The 26039-nt window shown below is 36.5% G+C and overlaps 1 protein-coding gene across 1 annotated transcript in view; it reads left to right on the top strand.

The window, feature by feature from the left end:
• ATP10D (ATPase, class V, type 10D) overlaps positions 1 to 26039 on the top strand; it is a 109197-nt gene that overhangs the window by 8526 nt on the left and 74632 nt on the right. Inside the window, exons 2-5 of the mRNA XM_011927330.1 lie at positions 12768 to 13094; positions 15744 to 15938; positions 22312 to 22516; positions 24812 to 24897. Of these exons, the coding sequence (XP_011782720.1) occupies positions 12805 to 13094; positions 15744 to 15938; positions 22312 to 22516; positions 24812 to 24897 (776 nt within the window). The 5' untranslated portion in view covers positions 12768 to 12804. The remainder of the gene's footprint in view (positions 1 to 12767; positions 13095 to 15743; positions 15939 to 22311; positions 22517 to 24811; positions 24898 to 26039) is intronic.

Here is a 26039-nt window from a genome sequence, read left to right as displayed (position 1 = left end):
TATTACAATTTAGCCAGACATTTATAAGGTAACTTTTAGTAATTATCTTTTGGTAAAAACAAAAAACAAAACCCCAAAACTGAATGCTTTAATTAACTAGCTTTGCAACATTTATAATTACATGTAATGCTTCTATGCAGGAACACACATATTTGCCTTTATCAAGAAGCTTATATACTAAACTATGTTTAACTTGTATGTCAAGAAACTTATATACTAAGTTAAACATAATTTCTGGTTTAATATTGAGTATAGCATTATTATTATTATGTACACGTGTTACGCATGGCTTGTGTGTGAACATTCCTTTTCAGTGTTGAGGCAGCACACTTGGCTTGCATTTTGTGAAGTTGTGCTTTAAAAAAAAAGGGAAGAAAAAAAGACTTAAAGAAATGCGTCTCTTTCCCACATCTTAAATGTAAAAGCAATACATTAAGTTCTGTGTATAGGCTTCATGATTATATGAAGTTTAATCAAAATTTAACTTTTTGATTAAAATGAAGATCTGTTTTCTAATTCCAAAATAACTATACGTGTTAATGGTTAAAAAAAATGGAGAGTATTAAAACATTGAAAAAATTAAAATCTGCTATTAATAGACTGTCTCAAAATAACCAGTGTTAATGTCTTAAAAATATATTACTCCAAATTCTTCCATTTCTTCCATGTTTATATATTGTATATATTCATAGTTGAGATTATACTTGTATACAGGTCTAAATCGTGCTTTAAAACTTTATAAACTTTAAGCATTTTATGAGTCATTAAAAATTCTTTTAAACAACTTTTTTTTTTTTTTTTTTGAGACGGAATTTCGCTCTTGTTGCTCAGGCTGGAGTATAATGGCTCTATCTCGGCTCTCCGCAATCTCCACCTCCTGTGTGCAAGCGATTCTCCTGCCTCAGCCTCCCCAGCAACTGGGATTACAGGCATGCGCCACACGCCCGGCTAATTTTGTATTTTTAGTAGAGATGGGGTTTCTCCATGTTGGTCAGGCTGATCTCGAACTCCTGACCTCAGGTGATCTGCCTGCCCCAGCCTCCCAAAGCGTTGAAATTACAGGCATGAGCCACCATGCCCAGCCTAAACATCATTTTTAATAGCTGTCTTGTATTTCCATTAGAAATAAATTTAACACAATTAGATATAATGCAGTTAACAATTTCTCTATTTCTGAACATTTGTGTAGTGACTTTTTTTTTTTTTTTTGAGATGGAGTTTTGCTCTTGTTGCCCAGGCTGGAGTAAAATGGCACAATCTCGGCTCATAGCGACTTCTGCCTCCCACGTTCAAGCCATTCTCCTGCCTCAGCCTCCGGAGTAACTGGGATTACAGGCATGCACTACCATGCCCAGCTAATTTTGTATTTTTAGTAGAGACAGGGTTTCTCCATGTTGGTCAGGCTGGTCTCGAACTCCAGACCTCAGGTGATCCGCCTGCCTCAGCCTCCCAAAGTGCTGGGATTACAGGTGTGAGCCACCACACCCGGCTGTGTAGTGACTTTCTTGGACTGAGATGAGTATGTTTCTACTGAGGGCCAGAGATGACATTTTTAGGGCATATTGTCCTATGGGTCTAGAGAAGTAAGAGCAGGTTAAAGTCCCCCAAAACTATATGATTGTATACCTTCATTGAGCATTATGAATGAAGAAACCCTTTGCTACATTCTGCATTCAGTCAAAAAATGCTACCTCTGTCTTAAATTATTTTTTTAGGTTACTACTGAAGTTGAAAATATTTTTTTCCTATATATTTGTAGTATGTGGCTTCTGTGTTTGTTCAGGCTTTTTTTCCAACTGTGTTATTCATGTGACTATTAAATCAGAAATGAATAATTTTTAATATTGATCTTATAAGATATTAATTAATTAATTTTTGAGACTGAGTTTCACTGTAGTGCCCAGGCTGGAGTGCAGTGGCGTGATTCGGCTCACTGTAACCTCCACCTGCTGGGTTTGAGTGATTCTCGTGCCTCAGCCTCCCGAGTAGCTGTGATTACAGTCGCCTGCTACCACGACTGGATAATTTTTGTATTTTTATTAGAGATGGGGTTTCACCACATTGGCCAGGCTGGTCTCAAACGTCTGACCTCAGGCGATCCTCCCTCCTTGGCCTCCCAAATTGCTGGGATTACAGGAGTAAGCCACTGCACCCGGCCTATAAGATATTAATTTAAAAAATACACCATTATGGCCAGGCACAGTGGCCATAATCCCAGCACTTTAGGAGGCTGAGGCGGGCAGATCGCCTGAAGTCGGGAGTTCGAGACCAGCCTGACCAACGTGCAGAAATCTCATCTCTACTAAAAATACAGAATTAGCCAGATGTGGTGGCAAATGCCTGTAATCCCAGCTACTCAGGAGGCTGAGGCAGGAGAATCACTTGAACCAGGGAGGCCGACATTGGGGTGAGCTGAGATTGTGCCATTGCACCCCAGCCTGGACAATAAGAGCAAAACTCCATCTCAAAAAAAAAATCGCTGTGAGTAATAATAGACTTGTTAAGGTGATACTGAAACAATGGGGTAGATTCCACAGATTAGCTCAAATAGGCCGTGAAAATGTTAGGATAAGTACCTATCTGTAGAAATCTGAATTTATAGTTGAATCATACTAGCATATAAAATTCTGGCAAGCGTAATAATATTATATTCAAATTGACTTAAATAATTTATGACACATTCATAAATAATGATATAGTTTAGGAATTAATAAAAGCCTATATATGCATGAATAAGAAAATGGTAGTGGAACAAACAGCAGGATTATTGTATGTGAATTGCCACTAACTTGCTGTGTAATTTTGGGTAAGTCATTCTTTCCAAACCTGTTTTCTTCTGTATAAACTAGTTGGATATTAACATTTTTTTCCAGCTTTAACATTCTGAGTTTTTTGTTTAAGTTCTTAAGCATCTTTAAAATGCTTTTCCCACTTTGAAGAAATGTTGGCATCAAACAATTCATACGTATTCTTATAAAAAAAAGTAAGAATAGCTACCATTTGTTGATCTATTATATGCCAGATGCCTTACATAAATTCCCATTAACTCCTCACAACAACCCTACAAAGCAGATGGCATCATTGCCATTTTCCTAATTGGAAAACTGAGGGTCATAAGAAGTCCCACTAGGGCTGAGAGGGAGAGCCAGAATTTGAACCCGTGACTCAGAAATGCTCTGTTCTTTCCACAGTGCCACTTACCTCTCCCTTGGACAAATGTGATGACTTGTTTTAACCCAGAGTTTCTCAACAGCGGCATTTCTTGACATTTGGGACTAGATAATTGTTTGTTGTGAAGGATTGTCCTGTTCATTGCTGCATATTTAACAGCATCTCTGGCTTCTTTCCACAACCAAAAGTATCACCAGATATTAGCAAGTGTCCTAGGGGGCTGGAAGGGGAGGTACAGTTGGCCCCATTTGAGGATCACTGATCTAATACAACTTAAGTCATCAGTAGTCTGAGGACAAACATAATTACTTTCTCCAGCAAAGGCTTTAGGCCATTTTAAGGGTCAAGGTGGAATTAACCAAGTAGATCTCCAGCAAAGGAACCTACCTATTCCTTCATGCAATAATACTTATTATACATTGATTGTCCCTTATTCTCTTAAGATTCATCCCATTTGAAGAGCGTTTTTTGGGGTGCATGGTATAGCAACAAGAACCTGATTAATGTTTGTTAATTCACTGAAAAGTATTCATTGAGGGCATGTTATATGCCAGGCATTGTCCAGTTATTGGTTAAAACAGTAAACAAGATGGCCTTGTAGGAGAAACAAGTATTAAATCATTTTAGCTCATTCTCCTTTATCTTCCTAATAATCTTATAAAGATTCTGTTTAGAACCACAATCCAGTGTGTTTATCATGTTTTTCATATATACACAACTTACCACATGAAACTGGAGTTTACCTTCCTTAGTGTGAATGAGTAAAGATCCACACTGGGAAACTTGTGTTCTTCTGCCAGTTCAAATATATATTTTGGCTCTGATTTTTAAGTGAGCACATATCTGTGTGCTAGCTTCATTTTGAAACTTAACTGTTTATCTATTGGTTAGTCTTTTAATGCTCTTACCATTTTGTGGTCTGAAGCTTGGCCACATATTTATCAAAGTTTGTCTTGTAGGAATTAATCTCTGAAGTATCTCTGGTAAAGAGGGAATCTTATGAGGTTCGTGCCTGATCCCTTTACTAGACTCTGTACTTCTGGAGGACAGAAACCATGGAGTTCACATGGGACTTCCCATCATGTTAGTTTTCAATGCCTGGAAAAGTACCTGGTTGGCAATGGTAGCCTTTCAGTACCTATTTTCTAACAAATATAAGGAAAAGAAATCTCTAAATCGTGAAAATAGATTTCACTAAATAAATCCTGCTGAATTTTTATCTTCTACTTCCTGAAGACCACTGAGGTCATTTATTTACATTTCTTAATTATTCTGAGGTAGTTGGAAGTAAAAAAATCTTTATAAAAACAGATTTGGTCAGCTGATGGGGAAAAAGCCTGTAAAACCATTCAAAATAAGGAGGTCTTCAAGGACTTGAAGAAAACCTTATGGAAATGCTTCTGAAGACCCTGAAGGCATCACTATAAAGAGTATGCGTGTGCTCAGAACATTGGTGCTGAATTCTCAGAGTAGAAAATTTACTTGAAATGCCGTGTCAAATATAGGAAAATTGAGTACACATTGTATAGTTATTTCTATCCTGGATGAAATTGTTTTGGTACTTTAAAGAATAAACTTTAAACTGTCTTAAAAAAGGTTACTCAGAATAACTTCCTCTCAGAGAGTTTTAGAACAATAAAATTTAAATACTTCAGCTATTTCTAAAAATAAGTCCTACTTGTTTTATTTCCTTTTTTATGTCTTCCTGTTGCAGAGTTTCGTAAGTGTCCATTTTAGAATTACATGCTCTAGATCTTAATGTGAACTATAATAACTTTAGCATAATAAGAGCTGTAGTGAGCTACATACCATGAAATGCCTAAGTTATTATATCACATGTATTGTTAGAAATCCATAGATATGAAATTTCTCTGTGCCTTTTATATTGACTATGATAGAGAATTTCCGTGTCTTCCATGGTTTAGAACATATAAGAACTTTGGCGTTTTGTTTGTGTTTTCTCATCTTGGTTGAGAAGAAGTTTATAAGTCTATCAAGGTCAGAATCCATTGTTCTTTCTTGGTCAACTTTTGGAAATGTTGGTTGAAACTAATTCTAACTGTATTAAATCTGCAGAAAGAATCCTTAAGATCTCATCAACAATCTTTTGTGTAAACTAGACTTTGCTCTTTTAGTTAATTATAGCCTTAAATGTGAGGATCTTCTTGTATCGCTGTCAAGTCATTAGCACATAGCTGAGGTTACACATTCAAAGGAGATGGGCTTCCCAATAACATGAGTGATATCTAATAAATTGCTCAGTCTTAATTCCAATTGTGCATTTTGCAATAAAGTTACTTAGCACAGAGTAGTGAATCTCAGAGTGTGGTCCCAGGACCAGCAGCATCAGTACTATCTGCAAGTGTGTTAGACATGCAGACTCCTGAGCCCCATCCCAGACCTGCTGGATCAGAAATCTAGAGGGGTGAGGTTCATGGCCAGGTGTGGTGGCTCACACCTATAATCCTAGCACTTTGGGAGGCCGAGGCAGGTGGATCACCTGAGGTCAAGAGTTCGAGACTAGCCTGGCCAACATGATGAAACCCCATCTCTACTAAAAATACAAGAAACAAACAAACAAAAAAAACTAGTTGGGCATGGTGGTGCATGCCTATAGTACCAGCTACTTGGGAAGCTGTGGTGGAAGGATCGCTTGAACCAGGGAAGCAGAGATTGCAGTGAGCTGAGATCGAGCCACCCCACCACTACACTCCAGCATGGGTGACAGATCAAGACTCTGTCTCCAAAGGGAAAAAAAAAAAAAAAAAGAAACCTAGGGGATGAGGTTCGGGAGATTCTGATGCAAAACAAATGTAGGGCATCTTGAAATGATTATAGATGTTTTCTTCTTTTAGACCAGTGAACATGTGTATTTTTCAAATTGTTAGCTGGTGATGACCTCAGGAATTTAAAAATGCTAACTGAGCCCAAGAGAATTCATTATCCTGTATTTACCTTTGGTAATCTGCCCTACTGCAAGCTTTTCATTAAGCATTCATTAAGGGAAATAGGACTTTTGAGAACTAAATCTGCCTTCAAGTACATTTGTGTAAGGAACTTAGTATATTTTAGATACATTCTGTTAGTGATGGATTTTAGTTTTTAATATCTTCTAGAAAAAATATTATAATTAGAAATAATGTAATTTTAAATTAGCATATTTTATTATTTAAAATTTTACGTATTAATAGTATTATATAGTTGGAATAAAACATATGTTTTAAAACATAAAACAGTCTCAGCAGCTCAACAGCATTACATAGATTGGACGTCTTGAGAAAATTTTAAAACATTCTTCGAACTTTACTTTTTCTCTGAAAAATGAAATGAAATTCCACATCAAGTGAAAACTAAATTAAATGGCATGTGAGAGTATTTTGTAAACAGTAATTATTATAAAAGTGTTAGTACTTACCAAGCAATGCTTGATATGTATTTCTTCAATTCTGATCTTAGTTGATTTCACACCTAAAATTGAAAGCTTATAGATTTTAGAACTTTAATTACAGGTTTTATAATCTGCGAGTAAATGAAATATTGGATGGGAAAATTAATATCTAGCATCATGCAGACCTACTTTACAGTAGCACTAGACTATTCCAGAGTATTACACAAAATTAATACATTTTCCTCACAAAACTTTAACTTAATTTTTTAAGATTATAAATCAATACCTCTAAGGACAGCAGATTACTGATGATAGAGTATCTAGATCTAAAACATTCTTTCTTGGGTTATGTGATCATCATTGAACTTCAAGCACCTGGTTGTTCATATGGTTTTAAAAAGTTGTTTTTGTTAATTCTCAAGATAGGGTTCCTATGGTTGGCAGAACATCAGGTCATAAAAGACGAGACCAGTTGGGTTATTAGCAGAAAACTCTGAACATTTATCTCTTTGAAGAATGGGCTAAATCTTAGAATTATGAATGATGTTTCTAGAAATCCCTGAAAATGCTGCCCATTAAGTTCTTTATTAGAACTTTTGTCTACTAGATTACTGGACTTTCTCTTAGCAACAGTTGAGAAGAGAGTATTGCTATCCTCAGCTATTTGGTTGCCTAGAAGCCTCCCCCATTAAATGAAGAGCAAAGTTACTAAAGCAGAGTGTGACCAGGTGGTTCAGTATGAGGTGCAGTTTAATAAATTAAACATAGATGAATAATTGGTATAGTTGTTAGTATCAATACTGTGCACACAAATTCTCAGCTAATATTTATGAGTAAATATTGTAGAGAGAACATCTTGTAAAAAGTTACAATGGTAGTTAACCCTTACTCGGGACTTACTCTGGGTCAAACGTGCTAAGTGCTTTTCATATAGTAACTCACTGAATCCTCATAGCAACCCTTTGAGCAAGTTAAGCTGGCAAATGGGGGTGCCAGAAGTTGACGTCAACTATGCTCTGAGCCAGGCAAAAGGAAATGGGATGTCTTTATGTTCTTTTCTATAAAATTCAGTGATCAACAGACATTTCCATATCATCTAACTTTGGCCAAGCACTGAACAGACACATGGAGAGGAATTAGGTATCTTCCCTGACTTTGAAGAATGAAGCCATCTGTAACACACTATGGCAAATGCATATGAGCCATGCTTAGGGTTCTAATGGGAGCAGAGCAGAAAACGCCTTATGGTGTCTCCTGTGTGGACCCCTCCCAATCTCCCTCATTCCACGGTCAAGCCAAAATAGTGTCAAGGATGAATAGAGGCTGGTGTGGTGAGTGGGTGATATGGTTAACTAGTTCTTCAGAAAGAGAGGGCAGCCATTTGGAGAGGTGCAAAGTGTACACTATGCTTTGCAACCTCCTTAACTCATTGGAAGTACTAACTAAATTACAATGTCATAGACCCCATTCCAGATCCTCTGAATCAGAATCTCCAGGGCAGAGGCTTTGGAGACTGTGACTAACAGGGGCCCCAGGTGATTCTTATCAGGGGGGCTTGGGCAACACTGGACAAGTGGAATACAGTTTGTCCATGAACGTTGTTGGAATGAGTTTTGGAGAGAATGGTGAGGAACGAGATTAGGTAGTATGAAGGTCACTTTATGTCATACCTGTCTTTTTGGTTGTTTGGTTTTCTGTTTGTATCCTACTTTATGCTGCTACGTCTCAGTCATTAATAGGTACATTGAACTGAGCATTTACTTGGACAACTTTAAATTGAAAACTTTGGACCTAAGCCCAATGTACAAGATTCCTACCCTTGACTTATCTATGACTTGAGAAACACTCAAACAGGAGAGTGGGGAAGAGGATGAGCATTGTTTATTTATAGCATGTCCCTTGACTCTTAATCATGTTTCATTTTATTTTTTAGAAGACTGAGTAGCTACTAAGTGGTACAGCTAATATTTGACCCTGGGTTTACAGAGCAGAAGAAATTTGATTTGTCAAAAAGTGGTGAGCAAAGTGCTCGTTCCTTCAGTTTAAAAGGGTGAACTGCAAAATGCAGCGTTGGAGTCAAAGTCCACAGTAACCTTTGTTACCATATGAAGATGTGTGCTAACCATTCCCTTGATTTATTTTAAGGAAAACCAATTATCAATATTTTATGTGCATTTATCTCTATTTTAAAATCTTGCTTTTATAGGTGTGTGTATATATATATATTTCTGTTTATAAAACAAAACCATGTGTTTGCCAACACTCTGACACAAAATAAGTCATTGGGTAGAATTTTGCTGTAGGACTAATGGTTTGTGACCACTGTGTTAAGTCATCTCTGAAGTCTAAGCCTTAAGATATAATGATTTGTGATGATGCTTGATGAAGTATGACTTACTGATTTGCTTTCCTATCGTATCTTAAAGAAATTTTCCTGAATATTTATGTGGAGCACTATTAATAACAGAGGCTTCTCCAAGTACTAATATACTTTTTTTTTTTTTTTGAGACAGAATCTTGCTGTGTCACCCAGGCTGGAGTGCAGTGGCACGATCTTGACTCACTGCAAGCTCCGCCTCCTGGGTTCACACCATTCTCCTGCCTCAGCCTCCTGAATGGCTGGGACTACAGGCGCTCGCCTGGCTAATTTTTTGTATTTTTAGTAGAGATGGGGTTTCACTGTGCTAGCCAGGATAGTCTCGATCTCCTGACCTTGTGATCCACCTGCCTCGGCCTCCCCAAGTGCTGGGATTACAGGCATGAGCCACCGCGCCTGGCCACTAACATACTTTTAACTTTGTTGGAAATGACAGAGAAAGAGTGAAAGGCTCTTTCCTGATTACGATGGGCACAGTGCTGCCCTCCCTTGAGCCTTCTTGTCAAGTGCTCGCTTTCGTTAATTTTCTACCGTAAGACTCTGTTTTCTTCTTTTTTAAATCTGATATTTTCAGACATTGAAAATGTTATTTCTTTTTATTCATTTTACAAAAGCATCCACTGAAATAAAACAATTTGAAAGATCTTTATAAACAGATTTTATCTTTAGCTCTCTGTAGAACAAATACCTGTTTCTATGGGAAAAGCTTTCTATGTGTAACATTATCGACTAAGGGAGAAAGGGTTGTAAGGGGAAAATTTTGTTTTAAAAACTTTTGAATTGACAAATAAAAATTGTATGTATTTATGGTGAATAATGTGATGTTTTGATATGTGGATGTATTGTGGAATGGCTAACTCAAGGTAATTAACATGTGTATTACCTCATATACTTTTTATTGTGGTGAGAACACTTCAAGTCTACTCTCTTAACAATTTTCAAGTATACAATATATTGTTACTGTATTAACCGTAGTCACCACAATATACAATAGATCTCTTGAACTTATTACTCCTTTGTAGTTGGAATTTTGCATTCCATAATAGTCTGTTTTCTGCATTTAGGGATGTGGATCTATTTAGGAACATGGATCTATCCACTTCCATGTATAATTTCAGCCCCGTGTGAAGCCACACACAATCAGTATCTTTTTACTAACATGGACAGTGACATTAGTGGATCTTGAAACTAATTCAATGCATCCTAACTGGTATTAATATGAGAGAGAGAAGAAAGAAGATCCCTGTATGCATTGCAGGTGGTAAGGGTAAGAAATATTTCGTAGAACTTTTGTTTCAGATGTGTGTGTGTGAGTGTGTGTGTGTAAATTCTACTTTGCATCATAGAATGTATTTCTCACTGGGATGGCAGTTAACACATTTCAGAAGCCTCTGAGCTAGGATGACTAAATAGATCCTTGGTCATTCCTGCCCAGTATAAAAGAGTTAAATTTTAATCTAGAAATTTGAAAGGATTTTCATCATATGTTAATTACCTCCAAGCCTAGGCTTTTCTCCTTAGTCCCTTCAAAGTACTTCTCTGTCTAGCTTAAATCTGTCCTCTGACCCAAGGGTCACTTTTCAGGAGAATGGCAGTGCTGAAGAGAGAGTTCTTACAAAATGATGAGCTGCCCAGCCTTGGAGAGTAGGAGAGAGACTCTTGCAGGCTCTAGGAGGGGACCATGGAGGGCAGTGAGCCAGCCCTAATTCTATCTTCACCAAAATTCCTTGAAAATGAAAAGAAGGAATAAAGGGGAAAGGCAATATGAGAGTAAATAGAGAATCTCATGTACATTTAAAGATATTAAAAAGGCACATAGAGAAAGAGGCCTAGAAATACTTTTGCAACGAAATGTTTTTCAGTCATTATGGGCTTGTTTCTTAGGAACTGAGTGACTTGGAGAAAGATGTGGTTCTTGTCTGGGTTGTGGAATAAAAAGCTGATTGTTTCTGTGAACCAGTAAGTATGTTTGCTACCGTGAGGTTATTAGTCAGACACACCACAAATTAGCAGAAGTTAACACCTCCTGTATTTATTTCATATTTGTTTAGTTATTCCTGTTTAGACTCTCAAGAAATTGTATTTCAAAATTTAAAAAGGGAAGTGAGATATAGATTGTTGTATGAGATTGTGGACACTAGAGGGATAAATGTTCTTATGTTTTAGTAAGAATTTAATGGCAAGTGAATGCTTCCTTTTAAGGTTTCCAGAAATAAATCAAATTGTGCTGATTTCAACCCTTTAAAAAATATCGCATTTGTCATAATGGTAACCTAATGTGCATTATGTGAAACTAATGAAAAGCACTTAGTATTTATGTTCAGTATTTTCTGTTATCTATTGATTCACTTATAAAGCACTATCTTATGTTCTTATTCTGGAGGAGAGTTCTAGATATGTTATGAACTACATTAATAACTCAAGCTGTCATTATGAGCAATAGGTTAAAAGAACTAAGCCACTTTTGTATGCTTTGTGAAGTAAAAACCAGCTTTTCAAATATACTTCAGAGGCAGGCTTTTAAAAAATTATACCGAAGAGATAGTGTTATTTTGGCCAGTCAATCTTCATTGATTTAGTTCTCTATAAATAAATATTTTAGAGGCCAAACTCCAAAGGACTAAGAGCTGATAGGGATAGAACTTTTTTTTTTTCTTGTTGCTATCATTAGTATAAAACTGATGAGACTGACATGAATATTTTCTCTCATGATAAGACGGGCTATCTATTGTGGGTCCAATATCTAGGCACAGCTACATATACTCGGAGGCTGTTGTTCTTCCCATCAGAAGTGATTGTCTGCCTAGAATCCCAGCTATTCGGGAGGCTGAGGCACGAGAATTGCTTGAACCCCTTTCTTTCCTTTTTTTGTTTTGATTAACAAACTCACATTCCAGGTAGGGCTGCATTTCTTGGAAAATAAGGAAACCTTAGAAATAAGGAAAATAAGGGAATATGTATCAGTTTGATTTTGTTTTGTTGCAAAGCACCCCAAAACTTAATGACATAACATTTATTGACTCATAATTTGGTGGGTGGGCAAGTCGGACTGAGCTCAGCTCAGCGTATCTCTATTCTAATTTGTGTCATCTGGGCACATTCACTTGTTAGTGGTCAGTTGGCAGTCAGTGGTGTCATTTATGTATTTATAGAGGTTATGGTGGTAAATGGGGCAACTGAGGCATGTGGTGTGGGCCACAGTGGTTCCTAGAACAGTGACAGAGAATAAGCTCCAATGAAAAAGCGCTTTTCAAGCCTCTACTTGCTGTCTTCTTTGCTAGTGTTACATTAGCTGGTGTTAATTAGCACATGGCCAAGCCCAGATTCCACAGGTAGAGAAAGACTCTACCTCTTGATTGGCAGAAAGTTATGCATGCAAAGACAGGAAGAATTTGTGGGCATTTTTGTAGTCTCCATAGAATGGGTTTTATTGATGTCCTATGATCTATCAGACTTTATGCTAGGTGACTTATGTGTTACTCGTTTAGTCCTCAAAACAATTTCCTGAGATGCCTGGCATTATGCCATTGCAAAGATGATAAAATTGATGATCAGAGAAGTTAAGAGACTTGCACAGATTAAGCCCAAATTGTTTGCTTCAAGTTACAGAATGACCTTTTAGGTGCTGTCTCTCAGATGCTTAGCCCATGAGGCAAAAAAATGTATGCTCTATTTGGTTAAAATGGAGTTCTAAAGACTGCTTTTACTTTCTACCTTACCTGTTGAACCATTGGGTCATATATTTATTTCGTATAGAAAAAATATTAAAATTTCACTGTCTTTGAGACTTTTCAGAAGCTCATGGAAGTGTGTTTTTTGTTTGCTTGCCAGGTCAGCTACACAGCCTGGATCTCACCACAGTTTGGACATGGCTGAGGCTCTCCAATGGGCCAGATATCACTGGCGACGGCTGATTGGAGGTGCAACCAGGGATGATGATTCGAGGCCATATAACTATTCCTCGTTGCTTGGCTGTGGGCGCAAGTCCTCGCAGACCCCTAAACTGGCAGGAAGGCACCGGATTGTTGTTCCCCACCTCCAACCCTTCAAGGATGAGTATGAGAAGTTCTCTGGAGCCTATGTGAACAATCGAATACGAACAACAAAGTACACGCTTCTGAATTTTGTGCCAAGAAATTTATTTGAACAATTTCACAGGTATTGTTTTATTTTTGAAGAAAACCTTAGAATATCATTCTAGTTGATACATAACATTTTTTTCATTTCCATAACTCTGTATGTTACTTAAACCTAAGACATGTGACATCATCCTTGACAATTTTGGTACAAGTCTGTTGTGGAATGATGACTCCTTCCATTCATGTCACACTTTCCAATTGGTACGGTGTTTTCTCTTTACCAGAAAAAATATCGTATTTCACATATTATAGATTAGGAAATGAATTGACTGTGGTTTAGCCAATGTCATGCCAGTGTCAAGTAACAGACCAGGGGTTGCCTCCAGGGATCTTCTTACACTTGCTTTACTGTTCTTTCCATGAAACCATGCTACATTTTAATTTCAGATTTTTCTTACTGATAATAGGAGGAAATAGAGCTCTGAAGCCAGTGCAGATGTCAGATGTTATTAGGTGAAACAGTAACCTAATTCAGCTTAATATCACATTCATGGACACTCTCCTGTGAGTTTAGGCACTGAAGGAAATGGAAGTGCGAGTGTCACTCCTCTCCTTGTGGAGTTTGTCGTGCTAGGGAAACACAATATGTATATAAAAAGCAAAAAGACTTAGTGAATGCAATGAATGTTATAAAGGGCTGTCAAGTAGAATGAAAGCCTCAAAAAGAGAAATAATAATACTAACTGGAGCAATAGAAGAGGAAGTGACATTTGACTTAATAATGGAGGGTGGGTGAGATACTCAAGGCAGAGATGTGGGCAAAGCATATTTCAGATGGAGGAAGTAGGATGAATAATGGCATAAAGGCAGTAGTAGCATAAAAGGCTTGCTTGAAGCCTGGGAAGTAGTGTTCTCTGACTTACATGTAGCATCTATGCTGGGGAGCAACAGGAAGTAAAGTCAGAAAGATAGATGTGACCCAGCAAAGAGGTCTTGCTATCAGGATAAACAGTTGAGAGCCAAGGCTGCAGGCACAATTAACATGCTTACGTCAGATTTCACTACAGAAGCAGTGTGGTGGGTAGATGAAAGGACTTAGAGATGATGGATGATGGCAGAGAAAACATTTAGGAAGACATTGTGTATATCCCAGTGAATTATAATGGAGACCTGACCTTGGAACAATGTGGGAATGAAAAGAAGGGTGAGACCTCTTACAGATACTATGGATTTAATATAAGACATTCAGTGAAAGGAATAAAAAGGTGATGTGAACATGTTGAGCTGTGATCACCAGAAGGATTAACAGAAAGATGAAAAACAAGTGTAAAAAGAACCTTGGCTGGAAGAGTATTTTGTTTTTGTAAATGTATTCAAGACGCCAGTGCAAGTAAAGAGATTCTCCATATTCTTTAGTCATTCTGCATACATTCATTCTCATTATTCATTCTGTATATGTGCCATATGCATTTATTAAAGAGTGGTTATGTTTAAAAGACAGATGTGAATTTGTTGAATTAATGGCTGTATAGCCCTATGTGTGTTTCATTCTTTTATGGAGTTTGGAATCTGGTGTACCCAATGGAATAAAAACCTGAAACAGAGTTCAAGGTTAGAGCTATAGGTTTAGATATGGTCCATCTGGAAAGAGTTGAAGCCACAGAGTAGCAGAAAGGGTTAAGAAAGAAATTTTCAGAGTAAAATGATTTGGAAGTGACAAAAAAGAAGTACATATAGGTTATTTTGAGAAGTTTCACGGTCAATGGAAAAATATGTGATAAAAATTTAGCGGCAGGATTGAGATTTTGTTTTTCCTTTAAGGAAAAGGTTGTCTTGAACTTACCATATGGCCCAAATACCCATGGAGAAGTATTTGAATATATAAAATAGAAGAATGGAAGAAGTTCCTGAAGAAAGTGGTTCTGAATAGCATAAAGGGAGAAATAGAAGAGTTAGTCACAAGGAGAAAAGAAATAGGCTTTTCTACTCAATTTTGAGGCTTGTTTAAATCTAATGTTTGGATGTACAAAAGGCTAGAGGGTTGATCTTTGTTTTGTTAATTAATTTTTTCACCACGTTAACTCTGAATGTCTTCTAATTTTTTCTGAACTTTTAAAAAGAAAATAGTACTTTCTATTGTGCTTTTTTCTATATGTTTTTCTGTTGTGCTCAAAACCATCCCACTCAAATATTTACTATTTTATATTTAATAAATAATATCTCACATTATTTATTTATGTATTTATTACTCCACCCAGGCTGGAGTGCAGTGGTGTGATCTCGGCTCACTGCAACCTCCGACTTCTGGGTTCAAGTGATCCTCGTGCCTCAGCCTCCTGAGTAGCTGGGACCACAGGCATGCACCACTACACCTAGCTAATTTTTGTATTTTTTGTAGAAACGGGGTTTTACCATGTTGCCCAGGCTAGTCTCGAACTCCTGACCTCAAGTGATCTGCCCGCCTCGGCCTCCCAACATACTAAGATTACAGCCGTAAGCCACCGCACCTAGCCCTGATATCTCACATTTATTAAAGTATGACACAAGCCAGATGTCTAGCAGGGTAATAAATAGTTCATTAAGATTCGTTGTATTTTGCTAGTTCTATATTCTGTAACATACAAAATCTACTAATAGAAACTTATTGAAAAACAGTATAGTACTTTGCCTCTTACTGAAATCCTTGAAGTAACTTCTTAACACCTCCTTTTGTGTGTTTGGGTTGCAGAGCTGCCAATTTATATTTCCTGTTCCTAGTTGTCCTGAACTGGGTACCTTTGGTAGAAGCCTTCCAAAAGGAAATCACCATGTTGCCTCTGGTGGTGGTCCTTACAATTATCGCAATTAAAGATGGCCTGGAAGATTATCGGAAATACAAAATTGATAAACAGATCAATAATTTAATAACTAAAGTTTATAGTAGGTAAGTGTAATGGGAGCTTTGCTAAGGACTATGTATGTATCATTGAGAAATATGCAGAATGTTACTTTTTTCTTCTTAGGTGTGACCAGGACCCTTTTGTGTTGTTGTTGTTGTTGCTATTATTTTCAACTAATATTTCATAAAGTCCTATGGTGAATTTAATTCAAGTGTCAGAGGAAAACAAAAATGTATAAGCCATTGTTAACCCAGGAGCCGACAAAGCGAAAGCTTCTGTAACTCATGTATAAGTGGAATTAAAAGAATTAAACTTCAGGGCAGGGCATGGTGGCTCATGCCTGTAATCCCAGTACTTTGGGAGGTCAGGGCGGGTGGATCGCCTGAGGTCAGGAGTTCGAGACCAGCCTGACCAACATGGTGAAACCCTGTCTCTACTAAATATACAAAAATTAGCTGGATGTGGTGGCAGGTGCCTGTAATCCCAGCTACTCAGGAGGCTGAGGCAGGAGAATCGCTTGAACCTGGGAGGTGGAGGTTGCAGTGAGCAGAGATCGCGCCACTGCACTCCAGCCACAGCACTCCATCCTGGGTGGCAGAGGGAAACTCTGTCTCAAAAAAAAAAAAAAAAAAAAAGAGGAGAATATTCTTTTTTGGTGTGCATGAAACTAGAGCATCCCATCACAGCAACAACAGAAAGCATTCATAGGAGGTCTTTTTAGGGGCATATTTGCTGTATTGGAGGCTTGTATTTTCAGTATTTATGAAATAGAGAGTCTATGTAGCCAAGAATAAACTCAGTGAAGGTGAGTTTTAAACTGTAGTATATATTATTTGCAGCTCCTGAGTTTTTATTCTTAGATGTAAGTTAATACTTAGTAAACAGTATAGACAAATATATAACTTATCTTCAACCTTATGTGATCCAAAGAGGAAAATGTTAGAAAAGCCTTCTCTGAAGAAGCGATATTTAAGCTGAAAGCTGCAGAATTCGTATTTTGTTCATTATTAGAAATATTTAGTGACTTTCATAATGTTTGTTTTTATGATCTATCAAGAAAACAAGGAAAATAAGTTTGTTTATCATTTGTAAGATGATTTGAGATTTCTTTGATAATGAGAAATTAGTTCTGTTTTTTTCTCTTACACTCATGTCCTGTCTAAAGGGAACCAGAAAAACCTATGTGTTGTATTTTAAAATGAAATAATGGCGTAAGTCCATGGTTTTCATTTAAAGCCATAGAGCATTTGACTAAAACAGTTCTATTAATAATTTAGTAACATTTGAATGCTTATTATATACCAGGGATAGAGAACTAAAATGTCAGTGCAGTCTCTAATCTCACAAAATAGCTATAAGAAACAATATTTTACAATGATTATATGTTGAACAAAGTCCAGAATTTGACCAATTTTAAGATTACCCAGCGAATGCCAAAGTTAGCAAATGTAAAGAATGCTTATTATATATATTTTTGAATACAAATGCAAATATGTAAATAATTTCAGGCCAGGTGCAGTGGCTCACACCTGTAATCCCAGCACTTTGGGATGCTGAGGTGGGTGGATTGCATGAGTTCAGGAGTTTGAGACCAGCCTGGGCAACATGGTGAAACCCTGTCTCTACCAAGAAACAACAACAAAAAATTAGCCAGGCATGGTGGTGTGTGCCTGTACTCCCAGATATTGGGAGGCTGAGGTGGGAGGGTCACCTGAGCCCAGGCGGCAGAGTTTGCAGTGAGCCAAGATTGGACCACTACACTCCAATCCGGGCAACAGAGAGAGACCCTGTCTCAAATGAATGAAATTAATTGCAATTTGGAGTTGATAGTGTGTGTTTATTTGCTTTTCTAGGTTGTTCTACAACATTTAATCTGATTCTCTCGCTTAGCTGTGCAACCTTGGACAATTTACAAAAAGCAGCTAAACACCCAGTTTCCTTTATTATGAATGTAATAATAAAACTTACTTCGTAGCACCTAGTCTTTTCCAAGTGCTAAGTAAAAGCCATTATGATTATTATTATAGGTTAATTTAATGACTATTTGCTAGAGTTTATGTTTGTCACATCAAGTCATTTCATCAATATTTGAGAACTCCTTAAAACACTGCATAATTTTTAAAATATTAAAATTACCCAATGGAAGACCTGGTATAACTTTTTTCTCAGGTATCCTTTTAGACATAGTCCAGATTTATTTTAATTGATTTTCATATAAACTTAAAGATGAAATACAGTATTATAGTCAGTTATTTAATATCCATTCTAAAATGTTCCTTTGTGTTTGTGTTTCATAATAGGTTCAGGTAATTGCATGCATTTTTATCTATGTATAATATAATTTGCTTTTGTTTAGTATTGTAGAAGAAATAATGCTTATATTTTTCCCCCAGATTATTTCTGGAGCAATTATTATAAGGTTATAAAGAAATAAAGATGGGATATAAAACCATGCCTTGTTGATTTGAATATACTAATATAAATTCCTATGAAATACAAAGAAATCAACTTACAAACAAATTATTTCTCCACAAATTTAGGGTGAAATTATGGGGGCTATTTAGCAAGTTTTTGGAAGAAGCATATTAACATTTCTAAGTGATAATTTGGTTCTTATTTGTAATAAGTGGTGTTTCACAAGGTGCTTAATTTTCTATAGAAAAGTATCATTTGGAATAACAAACACTAGTATAGAAATTAATCATTTAAACTCTATTATACCCCCAATTAAGTTAGAATGAGCTATTATAGAAAACCTGACTTTCTTAAGATTGCCTTTAAAATAGGAGCCACTTGGAAGGTTTTAAAATCTGTTTTAACATAATGGAACTGTCTCGAAAATAAGACTGTTAATCATTCAACAAATTTGAGTGCCTGCTATGTGGTAAGCACTGAGACACTCAGAGGATTTAAACTAAAAATAGATCCAATGTCTGCCATCAACGAATGTACATTATTTTCTGACCTTTAAAAATCACCATGTTGTTGATGTTAAAAGTTTCAAAATATTAGCTAATGTTAACATTTTAGGATTATCTTATAAATCCATAGAATTTCATGATTTGTGAAATGAGACCTTCAGTAGTCATCTAAGATAATTAACCTTATGTAAGACATTTTACGAAACAAAAATTTTAAATTCTTCAAATGTTCTTGAAAATACGTAATTAAACCACATTTTATTTGGTGGTTATCAGAAGTCACTGTAGCAGGCAGTAAACTCTAGTATTTGAGAGGATAAACTCTGGATATACCTGCCTTGTTTCAATTTACAGGGCTATTTAAGAGCTGTATAACATTGAACAAGTTACTTAACTTGTCAAGGCCAATTTTTTCTAATTTGTAAAAGTGGGGCTATCGTGTTTTCATGATACCAACCACAACATTGATTGAAAAATTATATGAGTTGATATATATATATTTAAAGCATCTAATAAATCTTAGCTGATGTTGTGCCCAATGGTAATTCATTATTTGCTTATTATAAATAATTTAGTGTTTTATTGGAAACATACTAAAAATACCAAAAAGAATAATTAATTCATAATCCTACTCTCTTTAAATATAAAGTGAAGTAAGCGTCCACATTCCCCACCCTTCATTCTTACCTCTCCCTCTCTTCCCTTACCAGCTCCCATTCTAGTGGAATCACTGTTAATCGTTTAGTGTGTATTAGTCCCAACTTTTCCCAACGCTTTTGTAGCAGAGCTGTTTGCTACTGAACTTACAAAGAAACAAAATGGGCCTAGAAGCTTTCCTAAAGGAGGGATTGTGGGTGCCGTGTCCTGGTCATTGAGAGTCACACACAAGCACAAACCACCGAGGAGAAGCAAGAAGTTCTAGTTGTGCATTTAGGCTCTGGGGAAAGAAGAAAGTCCTCTTACTAGTTTTAATTATATATCAGGAAAGGAAATGTAGCCTTATATTTGCATCTCCCAACGTTGTAAATGTTCCAGGCTAGTTAAAGGTGGCTGTGAGCATTGTCGTTTAACCTGTGGTTGCTTTCCCACTGGGCTCTCTGAAGCCTTCCTTATTCCCGCACTCGGACTGATGTGCTATCCCACCTTTCTTTGCCTGATTCATTCTTGAGCATCCTTTAAGACTCAGTTCAGGTGTCACTTCCTCCAGGGCCCAGTGCCCTTCCTGTTTGCTCCCATAGTAGCCTGTGGACAGCTCACTTTTAGGAAATTGCTGTTTGTGTCTCTGTTTCAAAATTTGACCATAACCTCTTTAGAGTGGGGACCCTATCTTAATCATTTTTGTATCCTTAGCACCTAACATGGTAATTGGCATGTTAATATCAGTATGTGTTTCTAGACCTCAGCTAGCCAGAGATTGGGAAAATGTGTTTTGTTTTGTTTAAATCTTGGTACATGGTACAAATGGGGAAAAATGAAGTGAATTCAAATGTAAAAGTGACTTCATTTGAGTTTTGTTCTCATATAGAGAAAGAAACTTGTTCCTTAGAGCAATGTTACTTCTTATATTTGAAAGAAAATAAAATTCCTAACCCAAATGTCAAAGTCTATCTCCCTAAGAAAGCTTATCCTTACCTGGAATCAACTGCCATCTATGTAACTAGGACTTCCAAATCTACATCTTTACTCATAATCTCCAGATCAGGACCCTCAGTATCTGCTGAGCAGATACTTCAAATAAAAACTTCTCAAACTGAAGTTATCTCACCTGTGATACAACCAGTTGCTTCTAAAATCTGTGACCTATGACAGCACCATCCATCACCTCATAGTACATGTTAGGAACCATAGTGTCATCCTGGATAATTCCTTTACCTGTAGTAAGTCCAAAAGCTTGTTTCTGGTACCTAATATGTCTTGATTTCATCTTTTATCTATCTGTGTTGCTATTTCCTTAATTCTGACCATCTTCATTCCTCCCCTGAATTATTTCAATAACTTACCATTGGTCTCTTGGCCATACTTCTAAATAACCTGCCATCCAATAATTCATTCATCATTCTTTCTCAGGAGTTGGCAGAGAGAAGTATGGTCACATCCTTCTTTGTCTGAACCTTTGGTTGCTCTCCATTTCCTATGGAATTAAATTCCTACTCCTAGATATGGAATGGAGGACCAAACCATCAAAATAATACCCCTGCCTACCTTTTTTATCTTTGCTCTGTTACCTCCCTCTATCTAAGAATGAACTGATATGCACAGACACTAGGGAAAAGTTTGGTAAATACAGAATAAACTGTTGATTTGCCTTTCTCCATGGGCCAATAAACCCTTTAGATAATCAAAGATTTCCTTTGTTGGTTTCAGCCTTGTGCTTTTGGTATGTCCTGAAAACGTACTTCTTAGGTAGCCTTCTAAGCTAAATATTTCTTGAGAGAGCTGATATAATTCTGTATGGCAGAAGTTGTAAAATTATTTGTGTAAACTGTGATTGCTATTTAATCTGATGAAATAAAGTAAGTGTATTTTATTGTATTTGTCACAAATACCACTTTTTTATGGATATTTGGGAGACAGTGGAGGAATAAGACAGACCTTGTTAATTTTTGTTGGTGGCATCATATGTGAAATGCTACCTAACTAGCTAACATGATATATAACATTCTACTATACAAATGTCCTCATTTTACCCTAGGGAAAATGACATTCTACTATACAAATGTCCTCATTCTACCCTAAGGAAAATGCATCGTGGAGCATAATGGTAATGCATCCTATCTGCCTGATGGGAAGTGCTGAGAGCAGATGATGTGTCTTGTGCACCTTCAGATCCTTGGTACCTCACCACAGAACAGCATGAAGAAATTGCTTTGTATCTGAATGAGCCCATCAAATGCTGATTGTAATTTTATTCCAGAATTAGACTCAAACAGCACAATGGTTCAAAATCCCACAGGAAGAAAGGGCTGAGAAATATGTTTTAGTGGCTCAGTAACTAAATTTTCAGGTGAAGCAGTTGTGGAATTTAGGGGTTGCCAATTCTGTGGCTTCCCTTTTAGCATTTTGTTTGTTCATGTTTGTTTGTTTGAGACAGCTCTGTCGCCCAAGCTGGAGTGCAGTGGTGTGATCTAGGCTCACTGGATCCTCCACCTCCTGGGTTCAAGAGATTCTCCCATCTCAGCCTCCCAAGTAGCTGGGATTGCAAGTGAGTGCCACTGTGCCCAGCTAATTTTTTGTATTTTTAGTAGAGACAGGGTTCACCATGTTGGCCAGGCTGGTCTGGAACTCCTGACCTCAGGTGATCCACCCACCTCGGCCTCCCAAAGTGCTGGGATTACAGGCATGACTCAACTTGCCTGGCCCCTTTGAGCATTTAATAGTTTAAAATTTACCCTAATACTTAATATACACTTTAAATTATACACACAAAAAAACTTAAAAACATTTTATGTATTTTTGGCTTGATATTCTTTTTTAAAAAATCTTTTTTTAATTATAGGAAAGAGAAAAAATACATTGACCGATGCTGGAAAGACGTTACTGTTGGGGACTTTATTCGCCTCTCCTGTAACGAGGTCATCCCTGCAGACATGGTACTACTCTTTTCCACTGATCCAGATGGAATCTGTCACATTGAGACTTCTGGTCTTGATGGAGAGAGCAATTTAAAACAGAGGCAGGTGGTTCGGGGATATGCAGAACAAGTAAGTCATATGTTCTCAGTTAGTGGCTTATTAACATTTTTTTTTTCAGAAGATGACTGAGCTCATTTTCACATTACAGATTAAGAGATTTTTAATTTATTTTCACCAGGATGAATTAGAATCCCAGAAGGTTTCATTCATTTCCAGATATGCGTGGAAGTGTACTCTTTTCTAGATAAGAGGATAAAATGACTTCAGAGTTGATACACTTTAGTGGAGCACTCATATTTTTTAGAATGGAATTAAAGGAACCTAACAGAATTATTTTTCTTAAACTTAGACTTTATATCTTATTTTTAGTTGATCATTATTTCTAAAATCTGTAATTACTTACATACCAAAGCTTAAAATGTTTTTTCATGCTACATAGCTTTTAGACCCTTCTCAGTATCGTGCAGAGGGAAACAGAAACCTTGAAGTTATATTGACATGGATTTAAATGAATCACAGCTCTGCTATTAATTACCGTGAGACTTTGGACATTTAAACACTTTATGCCTCCTTTTTTTTTAATCTTAAAATGAAAATGATGGTATCTATAGCATTATTGTAGGATTCAAATGAAATAATATACATGAAAACATCATATATAATGTCTAAATATCAGTTTCCCTCCCCTTTCTCTGGAAGCACTTGAGATGAAGTATTTTACAATTTAATGATTTGTTGTTGTTGTTTTGAGACAGAGTTTTGCTCTGTAGCCCAGGCTGGAGTGCAGTGGCAAAATCTCTGCTCACTGCAACCTCCGCCTCCTGGGTGCAAAAGATTCTCTTGCCTCAGCCTCCCGAGTAGCTGAGATTACAGGTGCATGCCACCACACCTGGCTAATTTTTTGTATCTTTAGTAGAGATGGAGTTTCACCGTGTTAGCCAGGATGGTCTCGATCTCCTCACCTCGTGATCCACGTGCCTCAGCCTCCCAAAGTGCTGGGATTACAGGCGTGAGCCACTGAGCTCAGTCTGTTTTTTTTTTAAACCCAAACTACTGTTAAGTCATGGTTACTCTGTCCTACACTTATAAACCAAAAAAAAAAAAAAGGTGTTTTAGCCTACCAATACCTTTATCTTTGGTAAATTTCATCTTGTCATTTTGGGCCCACCTCTCTACCTATGGATTTCACTTAGATCCTCTGTGATTGATATGCCTCTTAGACTACTGTCATTGTCATTCTGTAAGTAGTCTCCTACCAAAGACATTGGTAAAAATCCTGCACAACTTAACATTCTGTTGTACCACTACATACCCACTTTGAGCATTAATCAGCAATTCATATTGGCCATTAAAAGTAATGGCAAAAAGCACGATTTTTTTGCACCGGTCTAACACTAATCAGCACACTGTGGGTTCGTTAAGGGTGAATCTGGTGACCTCGATATTAATCCTACTATAAACACTTTCTTGTTTTGAGAACTTTGACAAATCACTGATCCTCTTTCCTCATCTGTTAATTAGGCCCAATTATTATAGTACCTACCTCATGGAGTTGTGAAGAAGAAATTAGCTAATATATTTAAAGTGCACAATAGATTTTAGTGTGTCAAAAGAACTCCATAGATATTACTCATTAGAAAATAAATCATATTATCATATAATTCACATTTTCATGTTTTCTATTACATACCTATTAATTATGATATATATCAATATCAATAGCATTTATCTTACTGGTCAAAGGGATATGAAAATAAGAGTAATGAAATAAGGTTGATATGGCTTGTTTTAGGGGAATCCATACCTTAAAGGAGCTGTGCCTACAAAGGCACTTTGCTTATTTGTTCATTGTTTTCATAAAGAATTCTGAAATTATCTGTCTGATCCATTAGAAAATATTATAGATATTGATGTCTAGTTTATTTTTACATTTTTTATTTATAAAATTTGGCTGAGATCAAATGCATATTCTCAGAGTGTTCACATATACATTTAATCTCAAAAACCACTTATGTGATTAAAGACCAACAACAAAAGTATTTTCAGTTTTTCAGTGCTTTATTGATAAAAAGCTGCTTATGAGTAGAAGCTCTCTTCTGGAGAGTCCTGCGTAGATTTCATTAAATGACTCAGTCATTCCCATCACCTGCAGATGTTTATTAATGCTCCAGGACCATTCTAATCCCAAATATAGATCACATAATTATGCCTCTACTTTCCTTCCTTTGGGAAATTCATGATATGAACTTCATTGCAAAAAAGCCTTAGCATTATTTTAAGAACTGGTGAAAGTGATAGAACACTTCAGTATTAAGGGTTTAACCTTGAATTCTTATTTTGTGATTCAAAAAAAAACATTTTTAGGACTCTGAAGTTGATCCGGAGAAGTTTTCCACTAGGATAGAATGTGAAAACCCAAACAATGACCTCAGCAGATTCCGAGGCTTTCTGTGAGTAATACGTGATGAGAACGTTTGTAGGTGTAAGTGGAATTGTGTGTTGCAACCGTACTTAATTTGATAAAGTGTTTCTGTACTTATACCCTTGTTAAATCACTAAAGGTCATAACTTTAGCCACCTACTAAAATAGTTTGGCTTATTTTAATTAATAAATATTTACACACACACACACATAATAACATTCATTCTGGAGGTATCTTGTGGCATCCATATCCCCTTTGCGAAGGCAGCTAGAATTTGGAGTCCTTACCTAATTTCAGGTATCAGCCCATAAGTGCACTATGGCCTTGAGACAAGTTATCTACCCGCTTTGATCCTCAATTTCCAGATTTTATCTACAGTTATAAAACTTTCAGAAAACAGACAATTAGACCTACTTCACAGTGTGAGAAGAGCAAAGTTTCCAAATCATTTTTTGAAATGAGAATTATCCTGATACTATTACCTTGATCCCAAAAGGGTATAAAGACATTTCATGGAAGACCAATATCCTACATGAGCATAGATGCAAAACTTCCACACAAAATTATAGCAAATCAAATCCAACTATATATGAAAATGATAATACATTATGACCCAGTGGGACTTACTCCCTAGAAAGTAGAATTGGTTTGACATTAGAAAATAATACAATGTCATTCACCATTCTAGTACTATATTAACAAACCATATTAAACAAATCAAAAGGGAAAAAACAGGTGGTCATCTCATAGATGTAGAAAAAGCATGTTACAAAATCTAACTTCCATTCTTGCAAACTAGAAGTAGAAGGGAACTTAATCTGATAAAAGGCATCCATGAAAAACCTAGAGCCAGCAGCATATTTAATCATGAAATACTTCTCCCCTGAGATCAGGAACAAGACAAACTTACACTGGAAGGTCTAGCTAGTGTAGTCAGGCAAGAAAAAGAAATGAAAGATACCAAACAAGAAAAAAGTAAAACTATCTTTTATTCACAGATGGTATAATGTTCTTTGTAGAAAATCTGATGAAATCTCCAAAAAACCTACTAGAAATAATGAGTTTAGCAATGTTGTAGAAAACAAGATCCAGATACAAAAATCGATTGTATTTTAACATGCTAATAATGAGCAGATATTGAAATTTTAAAAAATACAATTTATTATAGC

Source organism: Colobus angolensis, unplaced genomic scaffold (genome assembly GCF_000951035.1).
Source record: "Colobus angolensis palliatus isolate OR3802 unplaced genomic scaffold, Cang.pa_1.0 Scaffold71, whole genome shotgun sequence".
NCBI lineage: Eukaryota > Metazoa > Chordata > Mammalia > Primates > Cercopithecidae > Colobus > Colobus angolensis.
Note: the sequence above shows the minus strand (reverse complement) of the source record. Positions and strands in the feature narration are given on the sequence as shown.